This window comes from Henckelia pumila, chromosome 2, assembly GCF_033568475.1.
Source record: "Henckelia pumila isolate YLH828 chromosome 2, ASM3356847v2, whole genome shotgun sequence".
NCBI lineage: Eukaryota > Viridiplantae > Streptophyta > Magnoliopsida > Lamiales > Gesneriaceae > Henckelia > Henckelia pumila.
In genome coordinates this window covers 140,742,844-140,765,193 of record NC_133121.1, presented here as the reverse complement: position 1 = coordinate 140,765,193, position 22,350 = coordinate 140,742,844, and the positions used below count along the sequence as shown (strand labels likewise).

The 22,350-nt window shown below is 32.3% G+C and overlaps 1 protein-coding gene across 1 annotated transcript; it reads left to right on the top strand.

Annotated features, from left to right (window-relative positions):
* Nucleotides 1-7,779: 7,779 nt before the first annotated feature.
* LOC140878555 (uncharacterized) lies at nucleotides 7,780-12,970 on the top strand. Its single transcript, XM_073282160.1, has 4 exons — nucleotides 7,780-7,912; nucleotides 10,618-10,947; nucleotides 11,140-11,441; nucleotides 11,694-12,970. Exons 1-4 carry the CDS (start codon nucleotides 7,780-7,782, stop codon nucleotides 11,973-11,975), a joined length of 1,047 nt encoding a protein of 348 aa, XP_073138261.1. The 3' UTR covers nucleotides 11,976-12,970.
* Nucleotides 12,971-22,350: the final 9,380 nt, after the last annotated feature.

The window sequence follows — 22,350 nt, the reverse complement described above, 5'->3', positions numbered from 1 at the left end:
ACATAACAAAAAATGTTATTATGAAATTAAAGAATATGTTTTAATGTTTCGATTCGATTTATTATGAACATTTGTTTCTTCTCCGTTGTGGTTGATGTTAAAAATCAACCCAAAACATAGAATTGAACCTCTAGGTGATGTCGACTTACGACCATTAATGCAGGAAGCTTCTTGCTTGTGTATAACGTCAACACGAGAAAAAAAAACAGAGATTATAGTTGAGTAGGAAGAAATGGTGCAGATATATCCGGCTACATTGCAATATACGCAAAAAAGAGGAAGATATATCAATTATTGTTGGTTTTTTTTAATGATGGATCTCGTAGCTGCTATCTTTCGATGTATATTGAGTAAATTAAAATTAAGCATTCGTGCTAACACAGACTTAGAAAAATAACAGGTATGTATTCATTACAGAGATTCGATGAATTTTTTTTAAAATAATAGACTTCTGTGGAGATGATAGATTTTTGTTGACTTCTACAAAATTCTACAGAGTTGAAAAAGATATTTACAGACTCTCGTAGATTTACTTCCAAAGATTTTTACATATTCTATGAACTTTTTCACATATTTCAATGAAATATTTTATGAAAAATAAACTAGTTATACCCAGAGTCGTACATGTGTTCGATAGGACCTGAGGCAAAAAATAAAGACCGGGCACTCTTATTGCGATAAATAGTTTTAAAGTTCAGTTCGTAAATAACAAATTTACTAAATAATACATAGATATATCGGAAATAATATTTTACATAAATAACAAGTTAACCAATATTTGAAATGATTAAATAAATACTATCATCTAATTGTTTTAGAAAGAAAAATATCTATCAAATCTTTATAATCCAGTTATCAAAATATAGTTTTTTTTGTTGATGCAAATGTTATTGATATGATTAACAAAATATTATAGCAATATAATTACTTTGAAATAATCATTCAGTTCCTTCAAACACAGTAAATGCATACCAATTGCTCCTTTTTCACTAATATGTTAACTAACATCTTATGATCATCAACTCCAAACACTACTCATCATCATTAATGTATGAATGTATATCATGACTCAAAAGATTGTTGAAACTTCATAAAAGACTTTATCCAACTAGTTAAAAACTCACTCTTTTAATTTTTTAAAATTCAACAAAAATCCCGAAGTCTATTTATATTGTATTTAAAATTTATTAAAAATTACTAAATTTAAAGCATGAGCAAAACCAACAAGAAAAATTGATTAATGTAGAATTCAAAAAAATTCATGTGAACACAAAGAAATCCTAATTTTACTATGACTATAAAATATCAACCACGACAATTTTCAATTTTATGTTGCCAAATCAATTATACATAAAATAAATGAATAAACAAGATTTCAGTAAAAAAATTATTGAGAATTGGGTCGAAGGGGCTAAAATATTGGAGTGTCTGTGGATTAGGATTGTACATATAATATTAAGTAATTGAGGGGTCAAACCAATACAAAAAGGAAGCTAAAATATTAATCATATTAACATATCTCTCGAACTCAACATATACATCTAATAAAAAAAATGAGCCCCCTATTAGGCCGGGCCCTGAAGCGATGGTCTCTCTCGCCTTACATAAAGTTCGGCCCTGGTTATACCTAAAAAAAAGTACATTTAAATAAATTTAATTAATATTATTTAATAATATTTTTATATGTTTATTCGATATAATTATCCTTATATATATAAATATATGTGTGTGTATCAATGTGTGTTGGTTTATGTATATATTAAATGTAGTGACATTATAATTAAATTAATGAACAATATATATAATTAATGTTCAATAAGAGAATAAATTAAATTAAATTATTAAAAATAATTTATTATTATTTTCAATTCTATGACAATAAAATATTTTTAATAAAATTGTAAGATTTTTATATGTATAGCAGTATAATTTTATTAAGGAATTTCATAACTATAATCTGAAATAATAGAATTTCAAGATTAGAAGTTATAAAATAAAGATAATTATATTTAAAATATTTGAAAAAAAATTTATTTCAATCATATATTAAAATATTAATTTTTACTTTATAAAAAATAAATAGCCATATTTATTATTATTATTTTATCATTTTTATGGAGTAAAATTTCTACTATTTAAAAATTAAATAATTTTGTAGTTTTATTAGTGTATCTTTTATTATAATTTATTACAATTAATTGTATAAATTATGTATAAAAAATAACAAAATCATCTCCAAAATTTCAAAGGTAAAAATAATTTTTTTTATGGATTTTTAATTTTTTTTTTACCTTTTGATTTCACATTGTAAAAAGTTTCATAAAAAAATTTAAGAGGGAATAAGGAAAAACAAGTGGGAAATGAAATTAGAAATAAATTCAAATCTTTCGGTTCAAACGAAAGTAAATCTAGAAATTTTATTATTGTACTTTATACTTTATGTAGTTTAATGACTTTAATGTAGTCATTAAAAATATATTGAAAATTTGAATACATGTCTACTTTTATATAGTTTTTGAAAGTCATTATTGAATACCGCATAACTTTTTAAAACTCCACTAAAATTTATTTTAAATACCATTAGATTTCTATAAAATTTATAAAAGTTTAACTTGAATACCCATTAACTTTTAAAATTTCAAAAGAATATTTAAAAATCATGATTTCTTCCCCTTTATAATATATCTCCAAAAACTCTTGCGTACAGGGCCCACTTTTTGCGTTTGGTGCATAAATCTAGAAAATGGAAAAAGGTCTTGCCCTTAAATCGACTTATTATTCAAAACTTTATGTCTGGTCGGCAAACATCAATTAATAATGTCGTGTTTGAGACACGTGTTAATAAGAAGCACCTAATTTGTTTTCTCTCTCTTTCTCTCTCTCTTTTCTCTCCCTCTATATATATATATATATATATATATATATATATATATATATATAAATAAATCTTAAACACTATCTTTTGTTTTGTCAAAATTGTCTTATGTGATATATATATTACACTTTTATTTTTTTTTAAAATTTTTTTGATATTTCATATTACAGATTAGTGCCTAAATAATTTTTACAACTATGATATTTCTTCTATTTTAATATAAATAAAATTAATTACAAAAATATTATACACGCAACGCGTGCACCAATACACTAATAATAAATAATACCGATGTATGAACTATGGCATAACAATAAATATTTAAATGGCCCAATAAATCAAGGATAAGGTGATCAAAATTGGTGATGGACTTTTATGATTTCAGCCCAAGAAGGAGGTCCAATAGCAAAGCCGAGATTTCAAATAAATTACTTGACAGTTGCTTGCAAGAACAAATCAAATAAAGGTGGAACCGGAAAGTGAATGAGAAACAATGTGTCCCATTTTGCTTAAAATGGAGAGTGACAGATAGAGTATCATTGACGGAGGGTTTATATTTGTATAAAACCCCACTCTAATTGCAAGGGTGGGGTTTTTAATTTAAATTCTTTTAAATCTATAAATCAATCCCAATATTTTTTTTAAACAAAATGTATTTAAGCACAGGAAGGAGAGTGTAGCACTCCCCTCTTAGGATGCGTGCGTGTGCAACAGGCAGCGGGGTTGTCTTTATTTGTTTATTTTACTTATTATTATTTTTTCTTTATATAACTTTTTGTATCTGAAAAAATTTAGCATCCTGTCAAAAAATTTAATTGTTTTGAATTATATATGAAATAATTAATAAAATTCAGACCAACAGATGTCTGACTCGTTTATAATTAATTTCCCTCCTGCTCCCTCTTCATCTCACTTCAAACAATTCCCTACCCCCACTTCATCTTAACAGTTTCTCCTTGGCTCAACGTAAAACTCTTTCTCTTCATCTCTTATTTTTCAACATACAAAAAATTTTGGTGTTCTGGGACATGTTTACATGTCCACAAAAGACACAAAATGATCCATTTTTTTGTGGCAGATGGAATACGACATGCTCTTGGAAGAATTGGAATTGTTGGTCCCATTGTGATTTGTGGTTACGGGATCAACGGTCGATTCCCCGACAAAATCTATGAAGCAATCTACTGCCAGAATCAACGTGGATTGGTTGAAACAGGGCACGTGTATGTTTTTCTTTATATTTGTTATTTTATTTATCGTTAATTTTATTTTTTAAACAGAAGAACAATACAAGGGAGTGTTAGACTTTATATAATGAATTATTGACTTGAAGTTCCATCAGTCAGAGCAAGAGACGGCTTCATCACAAAAAGTAGTTTGCATGATCATTTGCAAGAATGAAAGGTTTGCGAGCCTGCTACATATGCTAACTAAGCAAGGTCAATACGTCACATTCTTGGTTCATCCAGAAAATGAACCAAGGAATTTTCCATATATATATTCTCGTCAAGCATGTTGTTGTCGATATGTGTGGATTTCCTAAATAAAATTGTACCATTATAGTTTTTAGCCATTATTTCTGGGATTTTAATGAGTTGTCAATTACTTATCCACTTAAAATATTTGATGTTTCCGGAAATTTTATTAGCATGATACATGTAATTTTTTTTGAGGGATTTTTTTAAAAATGCCTTTATTAAACTACCATAATGAATTTTGGCCTCCGATTAAGTTAATATTTTAAAATAGACCTAAATTCCAAAAATAACCTTTACGATATATTTTGTATTCAGTATTCTTTTCTATATAAACACGAAAGAGATATTAAATTTCAAAATATTTTTATGTTTTGAATGGATTTAATTTTATTTTCCTAAATACATATACTTTTGACCATTAATAATTGTCGACATATACGGGAAGTCTTTTAAAAGCAAAGAAATTAAAGTAAAATTTATTATGGATGGATACGTGCTGTAAGAAAAAAAATATACATAATTATATTTTATAACTTTTTAAAATACATTTTCTTAGTAATAACCTGATATGTCTATTATTAATGAGCCTTAAAATCAAAAGGTATCCGGTGAGCCTTCAAACCAAAAGTTCACGCTTCACCCTGAAGGCTTTCTCCCATGCTTTTGTTTAGTGCTAGCTAAACCTTTAAACCAAGACGCACAATTGTTTGAATTTAATTATTATAAAAAATAATCGATAAAAAACATAAAACAATGAGATCAAAGAAAATTGAGTGACCCTTGCAACAACTTTCGGTGCCCCTATTTACCTCCTAAGCAATACATGTGAGATTTGCGCGTTTTTGAGGTGTTTCAGGAACTGCAGTACAAATTTTCATGACCTTGGTACTGGACCCTATTTATCACCAATTTCTCCATATTTTAATTAACTAAAATTTCATGTACAAAGGAGATACTAATTTGTGATTTTGATATGGTATTTATCTACTCGTCAGAAGGCGATCCTCAAAAAAAAAAAAAGGTGATCTTGAAATCGGCTCATTAATAATATCCCTACTTCAACATCAATTCGATCAAAATCGTCTCACACCCATTTATGAGAAATGTCCTCAATTTGGTCAAACTCATCTAACACTCGCGTGATTGTTTATGTTATAATTCCTTCGCCAAATTGGATTGACTCTATGTTCCCCTTCCCAAATAAATTGACGCGTCTTTGTTTTTTTTTTTTACATACTTTTATAGAATTACATAGAGTTGTAAAATATTTTCACAAATTTTTGTGGATTTACTTTGACATATTTTTATAGACATTGATAAACTTGTTCACAGATTTAAACGGAATATAAACTTACACATTCAAATAAACATAATTACATTATAATATATTGATATAATAAAATTTATAAAGTTTTATATATTTTATTATTATTATTATTATTATTATTATTATTATTATTATTATTATTATTATTATTATTATTATTATTATTATTATTATATGTGTAGGTATAAATATGATTGTGTGTGTTTTGTTGTACATTTTTAAAAGATATTAACGTTGTACAACACACTCACATAGATATACAAAGGACGAAAGGTGATCCTCGAGTCAGAAGCAATCCTCATCTGGAAAAGGATTCCCTGAATAATTAATAAAATTCAGATCAAAAAATGCATGACTCGTCTATGATTAATTCCCCTCCCGCTCTCTCTTCATCTCACTTCAAACAATTCCCTACTCCCACTTCATCTTAACAGTTTCTTCTTCGCTCACCATAAAACTATTTCTCTTCATCTCTTATTCTTCAACATGCAAAAAATTTCGGTGTTCTGAGACATGTTTACATGTCCGTAAAAGACACAAAATGATTCATTTTTGGTGGTAGATGGAATACGAAATGCTCTTTTGGGAGAATTGAAATTGTTGATCCCATTGTGATTTGTGGTGGATCAACTGTCGATTCCCCGACAAAATCTATGAAGCAATCTACCTAGCCATAATCAACATGGATTGGTTGGAACAGGGGTGAGTCTTCTAGATATGCTAACTAAGCAAAGATCAATACGACACTTTCTTGGTTCATCCAAAAAATGAACCAAGAAATTTTTCATATTCTCGTCTAGAATGTTGTTGTCGATATGTGTGGTCTCCTAAATAAATTAAGTTGTACCATTATAGTTTTTATTCATTGTTTCTGAGATTTTAATAGGGATGACAATGGGACGGGGTGAGGACGGATTCGAACCCCATCCACATACCTGCTCCAATCCCCATAATTTCTTATCTGAGATTCCCCATCCCCATCCCCATTCCCGCGAGGGCCAACTCCCCATACCCATCCCCATGCCTGAGAATATATATATAATAATATAAAAATTATTATTCAATTTATGATAAAATACATAAAATATTTTAGTTAAAATTTTTTATTCTAATATTAAAATTTAAAATTAATCAAAATATTTTAAATAACAAATATTGCTATCAATCAAAATTATTTTAAATTAAATACTATTTATAAAAAAATTAGTAAGATTATATATTATTTCTAAATTTATCAAAATAAATTACAAAGTATACATATATTAATATTAATAGTTTATTTTATTTTATTTTTTAAAAAAAACACCGCCTGCTGTGGCGGGGGGTTTGGCAGACCCCTACCCGTTTATTAAAATAAAAGAAAAATACAAAAGAGGGAGGACTAGGCCAAAACCTCTCAAGAAATAACAAGAGCTACCAAGAAAATAACAGCAGATTTAATGAAAAACCGATTTGCATATAATATAGGGAAGACCTATCCTATCTAATATGCAAATCCCTTGGATTTTGCCATGCAGCTCCTCCGGTCTTAAAATTGCTAACCCATTAGCCACCCCCATATGAGCCAGCTCATTTGCAGCAGTGTTCGCCTCTCGATAAACATGAGATTTCCTAACCACCAAAGATAACAAGATATCTTGAATTTGAGTTAAACATCCACATATGTTCCAGTCTGTAGAATCTGAATCTAAAATAGCCAAGGCTGCCATGGAATCCACTTCCAGCCACAAGGAAAAAAAGTTATGTAATTTACAAATATGTAACCCTTTACTAATGGCTAACAATTCAGCTCTGGTATTTGATCCTAACCCAATATGGTCATGAAATGCAATAAGAGGATTTCCATTATGATCTCTGATAATACCGCCAATCCCAGACTCACCGTCTCCTTTCGAACATCCGTCCGAGTTCAACTTAAATTCTCCTATGGCAGGAGGTAACCAACGAAACACTCGAATAGAAGTGACTCTGTTAACCGAATATTTCAACCCCATAGATTCTGCTACTTCCATATAACCAGACCAATGCCCTGCTCTAAGCACTCCTGCACGGTTAAGGGACAATAGAAATTCAGTAATATTCATAATAATAATGGCCGAATGAATGTTCCTCCCCTTGTGTTTGTGTTCGTTTCTCGCACGCCAAAGAAACCATATAATAAGGAATGTGATCAGTTTTTTGATATGACCCTTTTTCTTCCATTCTCTGGTAGTCTTCCAGTTTTTGGGGCAGGTTCGAGGATGAGGATAACATTCTCATACCCGTCCCAATATATTGCGGGGATTTTTAAAAATCCTCGAACCCAAACCCATACACAAAAATTCTCCTCCAAAACCGCTTCGTTTCGGGTTTTCCCCGCGAAAACCCTAACCTACAGGAAAAATTGTCATCCCTAGATTTTAATGAGTTGTCTATTACTTATCCACTTAAAATATTTAATGATGTTTTACGGAAATTCTATTGGCATGATACCTGTAATTTTTTTTGAGGGATTTTTTTTAATAATGAATTTTTGCCTTCGATTAAGTTAATTTTTTAAAATAGCCCTAAGTTCCAAAAATGACCTTTAAAATATATTCTATAACTTTTTAAAATACATTTTCTTAGTAATATCCTGTAGGTCTATGATTAATGAGCCTTAAAACCAAAATGTATCCAATGAGCCTTGAAACCAAAAGTTCACGCTTCACCCTTAAAGGCTTTCTCCCATGCTTTTGTTTAGTGTTAACTAAACCTTTAAGCCAAAACGCACAATTTTCTAAATTTAATTACTATTAAAAATAATCGATAAACAACATAAAGAAATGTGATCAAAGAAAATCGAGTGACCCTAGCAACAACTTCCGGTTACCCTCTTTACCTCCCAAGCAATACATGTGAGATTTGCATGTTTTTGAGGTGTGTCAGGAACTGCAGTACAAATTTTCCTGACCTTGGTACTGTACGCTATTTATCACCAATTTCTTCATATTTAAATTAACTTAATTTCATGTACAAAGGAGATACTAATTTGTGATTTTGATAAGGTATTTATTTATTCATCAGAAGGCGATCCCCGAAAAAAAGGTGTTCTTGAAATCGGCTCATTAATAATATCCCTACTTCAACATCAATTCGATCAAACTCGTCTCACACCCATTTATGAGAAATGTCCTCAATTTGGTCAAACTCATCTAACACTCGCGTGATTGGTTATGTTATAATTCCTTTCCCAAAATAGAGTGACTCTATGTTCCCCTTCCCGAATAAATTGACGTGTCTTTTTTCACATACTTTTATAAAATTACATAGAATTGTAAAGGATTTCCACAAATTTTTGTGGATTTACTTTGACATATTTTTATAGACATTGAAAAACTTGTTCACAGATTTCAACGGAATATAAACTTACACATGCAAATAAACATAATTACATTATAATATATTGATATAATATAATTTATAAACTTTTATATATTTTATTCATTATTATAATTATCATCATCATCATTATATGTATATGTATAAATAGGATTGTGTGTGTTTTGTTGTACATTTTTTAAAAGATATTAACATTGTACAACACACTCACATAGATATACAAAGGACGAAAGGTGATCCTCGAGTCAGAAGCAATCCTCCTCTGGAAAAGGATCCCCTGAATAATTAATAAAATTCAGATCAACAAATGCATGACTCGTCTATGATTAATTCCCCTCCCTCTCTCTCTTCATCTCACTTCAAACAATTTCCTCGCTCACCATAAAACTATTTCTCTTCATCTCTTATTCTTCAACATGCAAAAAATTTCGGTGTTCTGAGACATGTTTACATGTTCGCAAAAGACACAAAATGATCCATTTTTGGTGGTAGATGGAATACAAAATGCTCTTTTGGGAGAATTGAAATTGTTGGTCCCATTGTGATTTGTGGTTACGGGATCAATGGTCGATTCCCCAACAAAATCTATGAAGCAATCGACCTAGCCAGAATCAACATGGATTGGTTGGAACCAGTGTTTTTAAAAGCGCGCTATAGTGTGCTATGAGGCGCGCTATAGCGCAATTTCTGGGCTGAGCGCTACATAGCGCTCAGTATTTAGCGTGGTACACAATTAGCGCACGCTATTTTCCAGAAAGGCGCGCCTGGGCGCCAATAGCGTGCGCTATTATGCTTTTTAGGGAATATCCCACACTATTTGTGCAAGATTATAAAAGCCCATCAATTAATTAATTTGACGTAAAACATACAATTGACAAGCCATTTCTCATGCCTACATCCAAGAGTCGATTCAAAATTCCTCGCGCGAAGCAAAATTATAGCCCCCATTGAGAATCGAAACTTTCCAGAGCAACTTCAGAGGTGAAGATGAACCCTAGATCTGATTTCAAGGAAGACTTCGGGTGCGAATTTGTGCTCTTTTGGGGCATTTTTTGAGGTGATTTTTGTTAGAAAAGTTGGGCAACAATTATTAGATTTCAGAGCAGATTTCTGTTGCGAATTTGTGCTTTTTTTTGGGCGATATGGGTTTAATTTCTGGGCAGACTTTTTTGGATTTATTGGTTGAATATTGGGCAGATTGTTGACTTGAAAGTGGTTGTAAATGTCAACGAATTCTTCAAAAAAATATATTGGTTGGAAGTATTGTTATCAAAATGAGGGAGAAAAATCCATTCGGTGTAAATTTTGTCACCATGTATCGAATGGGGGTGTTACTCACCTAAAGCAACATTTAGCTCAAAATCATAAAGGTGTTTCACCCTGTGTTAGTTTTTCGGATGATGTTAAGCAGGAAATTTTAGAATCACTTGAGAAATCTAGAGAATTTAAAAACAAACAAAGCGAATTGTTACGATAGATTGGTGAGGGTCCCCGGGGTGCTAGGAAATCATCGAAACATGGAAGTAAAGGGGGCAGCTCAATTGGATTTAATGGTAGTACTAGCACCCAATCAAAAGGTACTCTTGATGGCTTTGTTAGTTCGGAACCTAGACAAACAACCCTCAATTCAGCCTACAAAAAAGAATTGCTTGTTGATGTGAAGCGCAGAGTTGGTCGATTTATTTACTCCGCTGCACTTTCTTTTAATGTTGTGAATGATCCTTATTGGTTGCCTATGGTTGAGGGGATTTCCGAATATGGAAAAGGGTTCAAGCCTCCCTCGATGCATGAATTAAGAACTTGGATACTTAAGGCCGAGGTTGATGATATAAATATTATTTATGAGGAGCATGAAAAGGTATGGAAAACATATGGATGCAGTATTATGTCCGATGGTTGGACGGATGGTAAGAGTAGAAGTTTTGATCAATATTTTGGTAAATAGTCCTGCTGGAACTTTTTTTTTTAAATCTGTTGATGCATCAGCTTCTATTAAAAATGGCGAATTGATTTTTAAATATCTTGATGATGTTGTTAAAGAGGTGGGAGAGGAAAATGTGATTCAAATTATCACAGATAATGCTTCGAATTGCATCAAGGCTGGGAAAAAATTATAGAGACTAGAAAGAGGATATGGTGGACACCTTGTGCTGCGCATTGCATTGATCTAATGCTCGAGGATATTGCAAAGTTAAAGATTTTTACGGATACAATTAATCATGCTAAGAAGGTTGTAAAGTTCATTTATGGTCATGGAACTATACTTTCTTTGATGAGAAAGTATACGAGTAAAGAAATTCTCCGTCTAGCTGTTACTCGCTTTGCTACGTCGTTTCTCACTCTTCAAAATATGTATATGGTGAAAAGACCACTTGAACAAATGTCTGCTTCTAAAGATTGGGTTAGTTTGTCACTGTCTCAAACAACCCAAGGGAAATAGTGAAAAAAATTGTAGTTAATGATCCCAACTTTTGGCCACATGTTGCATTTTGTGTTAAGAGTGTTGTTCCTCTTGTAAGTGTGTTAAGGGAAGTTGATTATGAGGAGAGACCAGCCATGAGATATATATATGAGCTTATGGATAAGGCAAAAGAGACAATTTTAATTTAATTGTGGGGGGGGGGGGGGGGGGGGGGGGGGGGGGGGGTACAAGCCAATTTGGAATAAAATAGATGCACGATGGACTCCACAACTTCATCATCCTCTACATGCGGCTGGGTATTATTTGAACCCTCAATTGCGTTATGAAGAAAGGTTCTCTAATTGTAATGAAGTTAGAGATGGATTGTATGCTTGCATGGATAAGATGTTGACGTTCGATGCTCGTCTTAAAGCGGACATCCAATTGGATATCTATAACAAAGCAGCAGGAGAATTCGGAAGTACAATGGCAATAAAAACAAGAATGTTGCGGACTCCGGGTAAAATCCTTTAATTTTTAAAATTTTACTTTCATACTTAGACACGTAGTTACTTACATTTTTGTTTCTATTTTATACTAACATTCTTATTATTTATGTTATAATTAGCCAAGTGGTGGGAACGCTTTGGAAGTAAGACACCCGAGCTAACTAACTTTGCCATTCGAGTGCTTAGTCTCACTTGTAGTGCTTCGGGATGTGAAAGAAATTGGAGCACTTTTGAGTCGGTAGTTATTCTAACTTGACTTGAATTTAAATTGTTCAATATTTTTTTATATTATACTTTTAACTTTATATGTATAATACTTTGTAATATTAGATTCATACAAAAAAAGGAATAGGCTTGAACATGCCAAGTTGAATGCGTTGGTGTTTGTGAAGTATAACTTCAAGCTACATGAGAGAAGCATTAGAAGGAGAGATAAGATTGATCCCATTGTAGTTGATGAAATTGATTCGGATGATGAATGGATAACTGAGAAAGAAGATCCTGTCCTCCCCGTAGATGCTTCATGGCTTGAAGATGATATATTTGAAAGTGATCCTATTGTGAGTGTGCCGCCGGGTGCCATTGATAGTATTTTAGACTCGGATAAACGAGTTGAAGATGTTGAGAATGCATTTGAGACTCATCCCATGGTTTCAAAAAAGAGAGTTGGTGAAAGTTCAAGTAAATATATGCAAATTATTTATTTTATTTACATCACGTCATCACCACCATTTATTCTTAAATCTTGTCTCTTATATAATAGGTGGTGGTAAAGGCAAAGGCAAAGGCAAAGGCAAACAAGTAAGATTGAGTCTTATTGATGAGGAAGAGAACGATATGGATGCTGAAATTCATTGTGAAGTGGCTTCAACAAACTTGGATAGTAGAAATTTTCCAACCATAGATAGTCTTGATGATGATAGTGATGTAAAATTGGATGATACCGATTATTTTTAGATTATGTCGTTTTAGTTGTAAGAATTTCTAAATTATTATGCTTTCATAACTAATTATATCACTTATGTAACTTATTTGTTTGTATAAGTATATTTCTTACTTATATAAGTATAATTCTATTTTTTTAATTAAAAAATTGGCGTGCACGAATAGCTTACGCTATGCGCCGCGCTATTTACGCTACGCTATCACAAGACAAAAATGCTATGCTCCAACGCTACGCCTTTTAAAACACTGGTTGGAATAGGGTACGTGTAACGATTGTGTGTGTTTTTCTTTATATTTTTTATTTTATTTATCGTTAATTTTATTTTTTAAAATAGAAAAGCAATACAAGGGAGTGTTAGACTTTATGCAACGGATTATTGACTTGAAGTTCCATCAGTTAGAGCAAGAGAAGGCTTCATCACAGAAAGTAGTTTGCATGGTCATTAGCAAGAATGAAAGGTTTTCGAGCCTACTACATAAGCACTAAGCAAGGTCAATACGACACTTTCTTGGTTCATCCGGAAAATGAACCAAAGAATTTTCCATATTCTCGTCTAGAATGTTGTTTTCGATATGTACCATTATAGTTTTTAGTCATTATTTCTGGGATTTTAAAAAGGATGACAATGGGGCGGGTTCGAACCTCATCCCCATACCCGCCCCAATCACCATAATTTCTTATCGGGGATTCTCCATCCCCATCCCTGCGGGGACCAACTCTCCATACCCGAGAATATATATATATCTATATATATATATATATATATATATATATGGTATTAGTAAATCTTATTATATAAGAATATAAAAATTATCATCATCATCATTATATGTATATGTATAAATAGGATTGTGTGTGTTTTGTTGTACATTTTGGAAAAGATATTAACGTTGTACAACGGACCAAGATCCTCTACAGTGGGAGGCCAACAGCAAATGGTGTTGTGTTGCTTAAACGACGTCGTTTAATGCAATTGTCAATTTTTTTTTTAATTCCTTTTACTTCTTATTCTTTCCATTTAATTGTTCAGTTTTTTTTTTTTTTTTTTGTAATATACTTTTACCTCTCATTCAACGTTCCCACGTCTTGAGTGATACACGTACCTTCGACCTCTTTTCTATTGGTTTTGCTCCATTCAATTTCAGGAATTTAATTGAAGAAATCAACGTTTTGTGCTTATACAAATTAAAAACATCCAAAATAGATATCATTATGAATTTAAGGGTGCTATACATGTTGTACGTATCAAAAATTATATATAGTCTATCGCAAAATTATGATTTTAAAAATTATATAACGAAAAAAAATTATATTTTTTAAGAAAATATTTTATTACTTAAACAATTATATATTTTTTCAGTGTTTATATTTGTTCAATATTTCGATATAAATTTTTTTTTTCAAATTTCTTATCGTTGCCTCACCTCACCGAAATCCTCTGTATATCGAAAACTTTGGATACATTTGATATTTTTTTGTACAATAATTTTGACATACCGAAAATTATATTTTTCCCAATCCTTAATGGTAAATAAATTCTTTAAAAAAGGGATAAATTAAATAATAAAGAAAAAGAGAACTTACTTTTTTTTTTTTTTTTGAAAATAACAGTAATATTAAAACCTGAAATCGTGAGTTACAAGAGAATAAAGCCATGAAGGCAGAGTACTACTAGACAAATACAAACAAAAATCTGAAGATAAAATCACATGAGCTAATTTGTGTGCAACCAAATTAGCATTCCTACTCATATGAGATAATGTAAGAAAGAATTGGACAAAATAATAAAAAATTAACAAGCGAAAAAAAAATGAAGTTGGAAGTATATATATATATATATATATATATATATATATATATTTTGTGATAGTGGAAGTTGGAAATGTAACCTCTTTATTGAAGGCAAAAAAAAACAAGCGGACACATTTTCATTAAAGGGAAAGAATGAGAAAGTAAAAGGAATTATAAAAAAAATAATTAAAAATTGCATTAAACGACGTCGTTTGAGCACCACAACACCATTTACTGTTGGACCCTCACTGTAGAGGATCTTGGTCCGTTGTACAACACACACAGAGATATACAAAGGATGAAAGGTGATTCTCGAGTCAGAAGCAATCCTCCTCTGGAAAAGGATCCTCTGAATAATTAATAAAATTCAGATCAACAGATGCATGACTCGTCTATAATTAATTCCCCTCTCGCTCCCTCTTCATTTAACTTCAAACAATTCCCCACTCCCACTTCATCTTAACAGTTTCTCCTTCGCTCATCATAAAACTCTTTCTTCTTCATCTCTTATTCTTCAACATGCAAAAAATTTCGATGTTCTGGGACATGTTTACATGTCTTCCAAAGGCATAAAATGATCCATTTTTTGTGATAGATGGAATACGACATGCTCTTTTGGGAGAATTGAAATTGTTGGTCCCATTGTGATTTGTGGTTACGGGATCAACAGTCGTTTCCCCGGAAAAATCTATGAATCAATCTACCTACCTAGAATCAACATGGATTGGTTGGAACAGGGTATGTGTAACGATTGTGTGTGTTTTTCTTTATATTTTTTATTTTATTTATCGTTAATTTTATTTTTAAAAAAAAATAAAAGAGCAATACAAGGGAGTGTTAGACTTTATGCAACGGATTATTGACTTGAAGTTCAATCATTTAGAGCAAAAGAAGGCTTCATAACAAAAAGTAGTTTACATGATCATTAGCAAGAATGAAAGGTTTGCGAGCCTGCTACATATGCTAACTAAGCAAGGTCAATAGGATACTTTCTTGGTTCATCCGAAAAATGAACCAAGGAATTTTCCATATTCTCGTCTAGAATGTTGTTGTCGATATGTGTGGTCTCCTAAATAAAGTTGTACCATTATAGTTTTTAGTCATTATTTCTGAGATTTTAAAAGGGATGACAATAGGGCGAGGCGGGGAGGGGCGGTGACGAAGATTCCTTCCCCATCCCCGTCCCCGAATTCAAACCACATCTTCATACCCGCCCCAATCCCCATAATTTTTTATCAGGGATTCCCCATCCCCATCCCCGCGAGGACCAACTCCCCATACCCCATACCCCAAAATATATATATATATATATGATATTAATAAATTTTATTATATAAGAATATATAAATTATCATTCAATTTTATGATAAAATACATAAAATATTTTGGGTAAATTTTTTTATTCTAATATTAAATTTTAAAATTAATCAAAATATTTTAAATAACAAATATTGCTATCAATCAAAATTATTTTAAATAAAATACTATTTATCAAAAATATATTAAGATTATATATATTTTTCTAAATTTATCAAAGTAAATAACAAAGCATACATCTGATTTGTGTTTGATTTTGTATACCAACGATATCCAATTGATTGTTTTCCCAAGGGAAGTGGAACCACTATCCAAGTGTTGTTAGCTTCCATTGCATCAAGTTCATCCTTCATGGCTGCCTCTATGAATCATGTTGAACCGCTTGATGATAAAATTGAGGTTCAAATTGGGTAGAGATGTTGAGGACAAAGTTCCTATAAGGCTGAGACAAGGAAGCATAGTAAATATAATCATTTAAAGGGTATGTAGCTGTGGATTGTGGCATGGAGTTACATTCTAACATGTGACAATGATAATCTCTGAAGTATGATGGTTGTCGAGATATCCTTGAGGTTTTTCGAGTTGGAGGTAATTGTGAGGTTTCTTCTGGTGTTTGTGAGATGTCATCACATGGTGTTGTCTGAATTATTTGATGCTGGTCCTGAGAATCACTGTCATTGTGAGCTGGTTTAGGAATTACTACATCAATAAATTGATCAATGATGAATTCTGCTAGAGATATGGATAGGAAAGAAAATATAGATTCATGGTAGACAACATCACGAGAGATAAATATTTCCTCATTACTAATGTCCAATAACTTGTAACCTTTCATGCCTGGAGGATATCCTAGGAAAACACAAATGCGAGCTCGAGGAGTGAACTGGTGACGATGTGCTGATAAAGTAGATGCAAAAGCAAGACATCCAAACACTTTAAGCTGAGAATAATCTGCATGCTTGTTGTATAACAACTCATATGGAGATTTATTTTCAGTCCATGGTGAAGGTACTCGATTCACTAGATAAGTAGCAGTCAGGACACAGTCACTCCAGAATTTTATTGGCATATGTGATTGAAAAAACAAAGAACGAGCTACTTTTAGCAAGTGCTGATGTTTCCTTTCAACCACTGAGTTTTTCCGAGGAGTTTAAACACAAGAAAATTGATGCATTATGCCTCGATTCTGGAAGAGTTCAGTAAATGCCAATTCTTTAGCATTATCAGTACGAAATGCCTTAATCTTCTGTTGAAATTGAGTTTCAATCATGGTACAAAATCTGGAAACCACACTCAATGCTTCAGAATTGTGTTGAATAAGAAAATGTAAATCTTGTTGTATCATCAACTAATGTAAAAAAGAAGCATTGATTTTTGTGTGTTGAAATATGATACGGACCCCAGATATCACAATGTATAAGGTCAAAAGCAACTAAGGATTTATTATGATGAGAAACAAATGGTAAACGTTTCTATTTTTCAAGAGGACAAACAGTACAAGGTGATTCAGAATATAAACCAGCAACATCAAGTCCTAAATGAGTTCTTAAATTTTGTAAAATCTTTAGTGATGGATGTCCAAGTCGATTGTGCCATACTTGTGTGTCAACATGATTGATAGAAATCTGTGATTTTGTCGAGGCATCCTCTAAAATGTAAAGTCCATCTATCCTTTTACCCTTTCCAATCATCCTCTTGGTGAAGTTGTCCTGGATAACAAAAGAGTCATGACAGAAAGTAATTGTATGTGGTGTATCAGCAAGGAGTGAGCTGACCGAGATCAAATTGAATTTGAACTCTAGTATATAAAGCACATCCAAAAGAACCATTGACCCCAACTTTATGTCACCACAATATTTGACTTCAATATCTTCATGATTAGGCACAGTTACGCTTGAATTATAAACTGTCTTAATGTTGATGAAGGCATTTGCATGAAAGCAAATGTGTCGAGATGCTCCAGAATCAACTATCCAAGACGAGGTGGAATGTAACACATTTGGTATTGAGATAGAAAAACAAGTACCTGAAACAGAGGCATTACAAGTGTTTTCTGGAGATTTTGCTGGCTAATCAGTTTTAGATAAATGTTGTACAAACATTGTCATCAATTGTTCCATTTGATGCTTGTCAACATTCTGAAATATATTGGGAGGGGCAGCCTCCACATGATTTCCAGAGAGTTGATTCACAGGAGCAGCATATCCTTGATTCATTTATTTGTTTCTAGATTTGTAACTAGGTGGTGAACCATGAATCTTATAACATGTTTCAACCGTGTGACCTGGACGTCTACAGGAAGCACAAAATGGTCTGCCCTTTTGAGTCTTGTAGGAACCTCGATTGTTAACATTTGTTTGAGATTGATCAACCCCGAGTAAAAAGGCCATGTCACTGGTCGAGGGAGTGGAATTTGACTGATATCCAATTGTGCGTTGCCTTTCTTCTTGTATGATTAAAGACAAAACACGATTGATTGGAGGCAGAGGATCCATATACAACTTGGGCAAAGGAATCATTGAGTCCCATCAAGAACATCATTGTGGGGACCTCGGGTTGCTAATCTCATCTTAGGGCAACTAATGATTAATTAAATAATTAATCAAACAATTAAGAATAATAAACCAAGAGCAGAATTTTTTTTTTTTAAAATTCCATAGCCTCGCTCGATCGGGCAAAATCAGCCGATCGAGCGAGCAATAAGATCATGCTCTCGGGTTTGAGTTTTTACATGCCGCGCTCGATCGGTAACTTTCATCCGATCGAGCGGGCAACATCAAACTGCTCTCGGATTTGCAAAGTGATAGGCCGCGCTCGATCGCACGTTTTTCCCCGATCGAGCGGAAGACATTTCCAGAAACTTGCAGAAATCATTTTGCTGTCAAGAACTTGGAACCATGGCATGGATCAACCATAAATTTGATTCCAAACATAATATACAATCTGGAAACATGCATATCGACAAGTAGGAAGTTTAAAGCATCAAATCATGCTTTCATTACATCAACAAATTTCATAAACATCACGAAACTACAAGCTATTCAATACTTCAAATCTCAACTTCAAGTTTCTAGTTTTCTTGCTAAGTTTGATGTAATCTCACTATCATTATTCCGCTTAAACCCGAGTCCACACTTGCTAAATCTTGCTCCAGAGCCGTCCATGTCATCTCAGACCAGCTCCTGCCCCATCTGTTGCAATGCACACATACAAAACAAAGCAACAGCCGGATAAACTCCGGTGAGAAAACATTCTCAGTATAATCGACATATAAAGAGTTAAATAAATCATATCAACTCTATTCGTAACGACTCAACAATAGAGTAAATAACTCATATCTCGATTAAGAATTGATTCATATATCATCGATGGCATCAAGATTCGTAACCGATCTTGACATGGATATCCATCTATCGAAGTCGTCTCAGACTTGAAAATAAGATCGCCTTAGATCTTGGCAATAGAATCAATTCAATATCATATCATATCGTAATCATATCGACTCAAACTCAAAGATCCACTACCTGATATGGATCGACAACATCGAAATCAAATCAAAATAATAAACAAGTATGTGGTTTTGGCGGGACAACTCAAGAATAATCGTTCTTGAGTTTCAAAATCCCTGACTTGCGATGTCGTCATTATACCTTCGTATTTCTTCTGTTTTGAACGCTTCAAATCTGAAACATAGCATCAAAACATTCATATCAATATTCATTCTATTCAATCATTTCAATATCGATTCAAAATCATCAATATGTCGTCAATGATATTGCTTCAAACCTCAACATCTTCTTCTTCTTCTTTGGTTCGGATTCAAAGTTCTTGAGTTGCAACCTTCAAAAATAATCTGAAATTGAAGAATAAAATTGCTACAACATTAACATCATCTTCAAGAACATCTCGGCTCAATCATAGGCTATCAAAACGGTTCAAAAACACGAATTGATGGTGTAGCGATTAAAAATCGGTAACCGACTTACTATCGAAACCATTCTAACTTCATATGCAACCTTTAATCAACATAACAGAATATATATATCCTCATATCAGCAGTGAAAATAATCGAACTCATGCTGGAAATCACAACTAATACAAACGATAGCTGTTCGCCGATTCGGTTTCGATATCGAAGTGCATACAAGCTCAAGAACACAAATATAAACTCATAATCTGATCTCTGAAATATTTTGATCTTCAAAATATGCTGAAATAATTAGAAACTTACAGAAAATCGAAGCCCTCATCGCAGGGATTCCAGAACACTTTTTGGAATCGAAATCGGACGATCGGATCAAAAGTTACGGCAATTTGAAAATCGGAAATCAAAAGACAAGAAAGAGCTCTCGGCTCTCTGTTCGGAAATCTTCAAGTTTTCTGAATGAAATTCTAAGTTATACACGTATCAACTCTGATTAAATCGGATAGGTATTGCATAAATTGCAAGTTAATCCCTGAACCTTCGTAAATTGCAATTCAGTCCTCGGCCCTCTTTTTAATTCAATTTTAATCCAAAATAATTTAAAAATATTAGAATTTAAATCGAAACTCTAAATATTCCCAAATTAAATATACTTGGATTATAATTAAATAAATTTGGAGTAATTAATTAATCTCGGCCTTTTGCACTTTAGCCCTTCGAACTTCGATATTTGCAAATCAGTTCCTGATCGGGTTTCACTTCCGAATTAAATCATATTAATTCTCAAAACTTGGAATTAAATCTTAAATTCCATAAATATTCAAATCAAATATTTATTCTTTTAATTTAAGAATTCCCGGAATTTAATTCTCAAAATTCATAGATTCTCAAATTAAATATTTCCGGCTCGAAAATTAAATCTATAATTCCCCTAACTTCTCAAATTAATATTAGCCCATAATATGGAATTTAATTCTCAAATACTATAATTAATAATTTAATATTTCTGGGCCTTACAATTCCTCCCCTCTAAGGAATGATTTCGTTCTAGAAATCACATTCAATCGAACTATTCAATCTGATAGACTGAATGATTATCTGAAGTTATTCTCACTTCAATCAAATAGCTCTAAACTTCGTATCTCATCTCTTCATCTCTTATCAGATTCTTTCTACGAATTTGCTTTTATTCTCTTGTATTTGGTATCTATTCAGTTGTATTTTAAGTCATTGAAAAGAATTCGTTCTGAGCCGTTTCTTTCTTCAATCAAGGATTTGTCGACTAATCGACTTAACTCAGAATCTTTTCGATATCTATCTCATCTAATTAAAGTACATAGGAAGAATCTTCTGATACTTCCTTCACTTATATACGTGGAACAAATCGGATTCATTGTATCAAGCTGAAAAGAATAAATCTTTTACTAAAACCATCAATTCTGTTTGTCATCTCATTCAGTGAAGTTCAGTATTTTGTGTTGACTTGTTTCTTTCTCTATATTATTCCATGCTCTGCATAGAACATATATTGTAAGGCCCTGAAATTAATCATTTTGGGATTAGTGGAATTTATTAATTATTAGAATTGAATTGATGGGAATTAGTTGAGCCGAGATGGAATTGATTTAATTTGGAAATTCAGGGACCGAGTTGCAAGATGAGGAGTTGGACCAAGTCAAGACATTGACTTGTTATTATTATTATCTCCATCACCATCACTCCCCATCATTCTCTCCTCTCTCCTCCTCCTTCTCCCTCACGCCATAGAGAGACCGAGATGCCATGGCTTTCTTTTCCAAGCTTTTGCTCCGTCCAAGTCGCTCAATCCGACTGTCAGATTTCAGATTCGAGTTGAGATTCGGGATCACCGCAACGAGGGCTTCGTTTGGACGTAAGTTTTGCTACGATCCATAGACTTTGATTTTTGTTGGGTTGTCAGAATTTGATAATCTTCGAGTATGTTTTTTTTGAGCTAGCATAGATCGTGTATTCGAAGTTGGTTCGGAAAAAGAACAAAGTTTGGATTTTATATGATTTTTGGAGGTTAATTTCGAAAATGGGTCTTTAGATTTTGGTTGTATTTTGATTGTTTGGTTGGTTTAGAAGATGATATGGATTGGTTTGAGTGGTTTGATGATGTTGTTGATTTTTGGATTGACCGTTTATAGCCGTTATGCCGTCGAAATCGAGTTTTGGATTATCAGTTGTTTATTCGGTTTGATTTCCGGGTTTTATTTGAGTTAGAAGATTTATATCGAATCCGTATGTTCAAATTTTTCAGAGTTTGATTAAAGGATTCGGGGTTGGAACGAACTGGTAGTTGAATCGTTTCGAGGATTGAAGAATGTATAGTATTTAACTTCTTGTTTGGCTTGTTTTGATTCAATTCGATATTAATTAAGTTCGTTGTTATTTTTAGAT

Coding starts and splice junctions, on each gene's coding strand:
- LOC140878555 (XM_073282160.1), top strand. CDS start 7,780: ATGAATGTTCCTCCCCTTGTGTTTGTGTTCGTTTCTCGCACGCCAAAG. Junction 7,913..10,617: donor TCTTCCAGTTTTTGGGGCAG/GTTCGAGGATGA, acceptor CCCAATCAAAAG/GTACTCTTGATGGCTTTGTT. Junction 11,442..11,693: donor TGTCTGCTTCTAAAGATTGG/GTTAGTTTGTCA, acceptor GGGGGGTACAAG/CCAATTTGGAATAAAATAGA.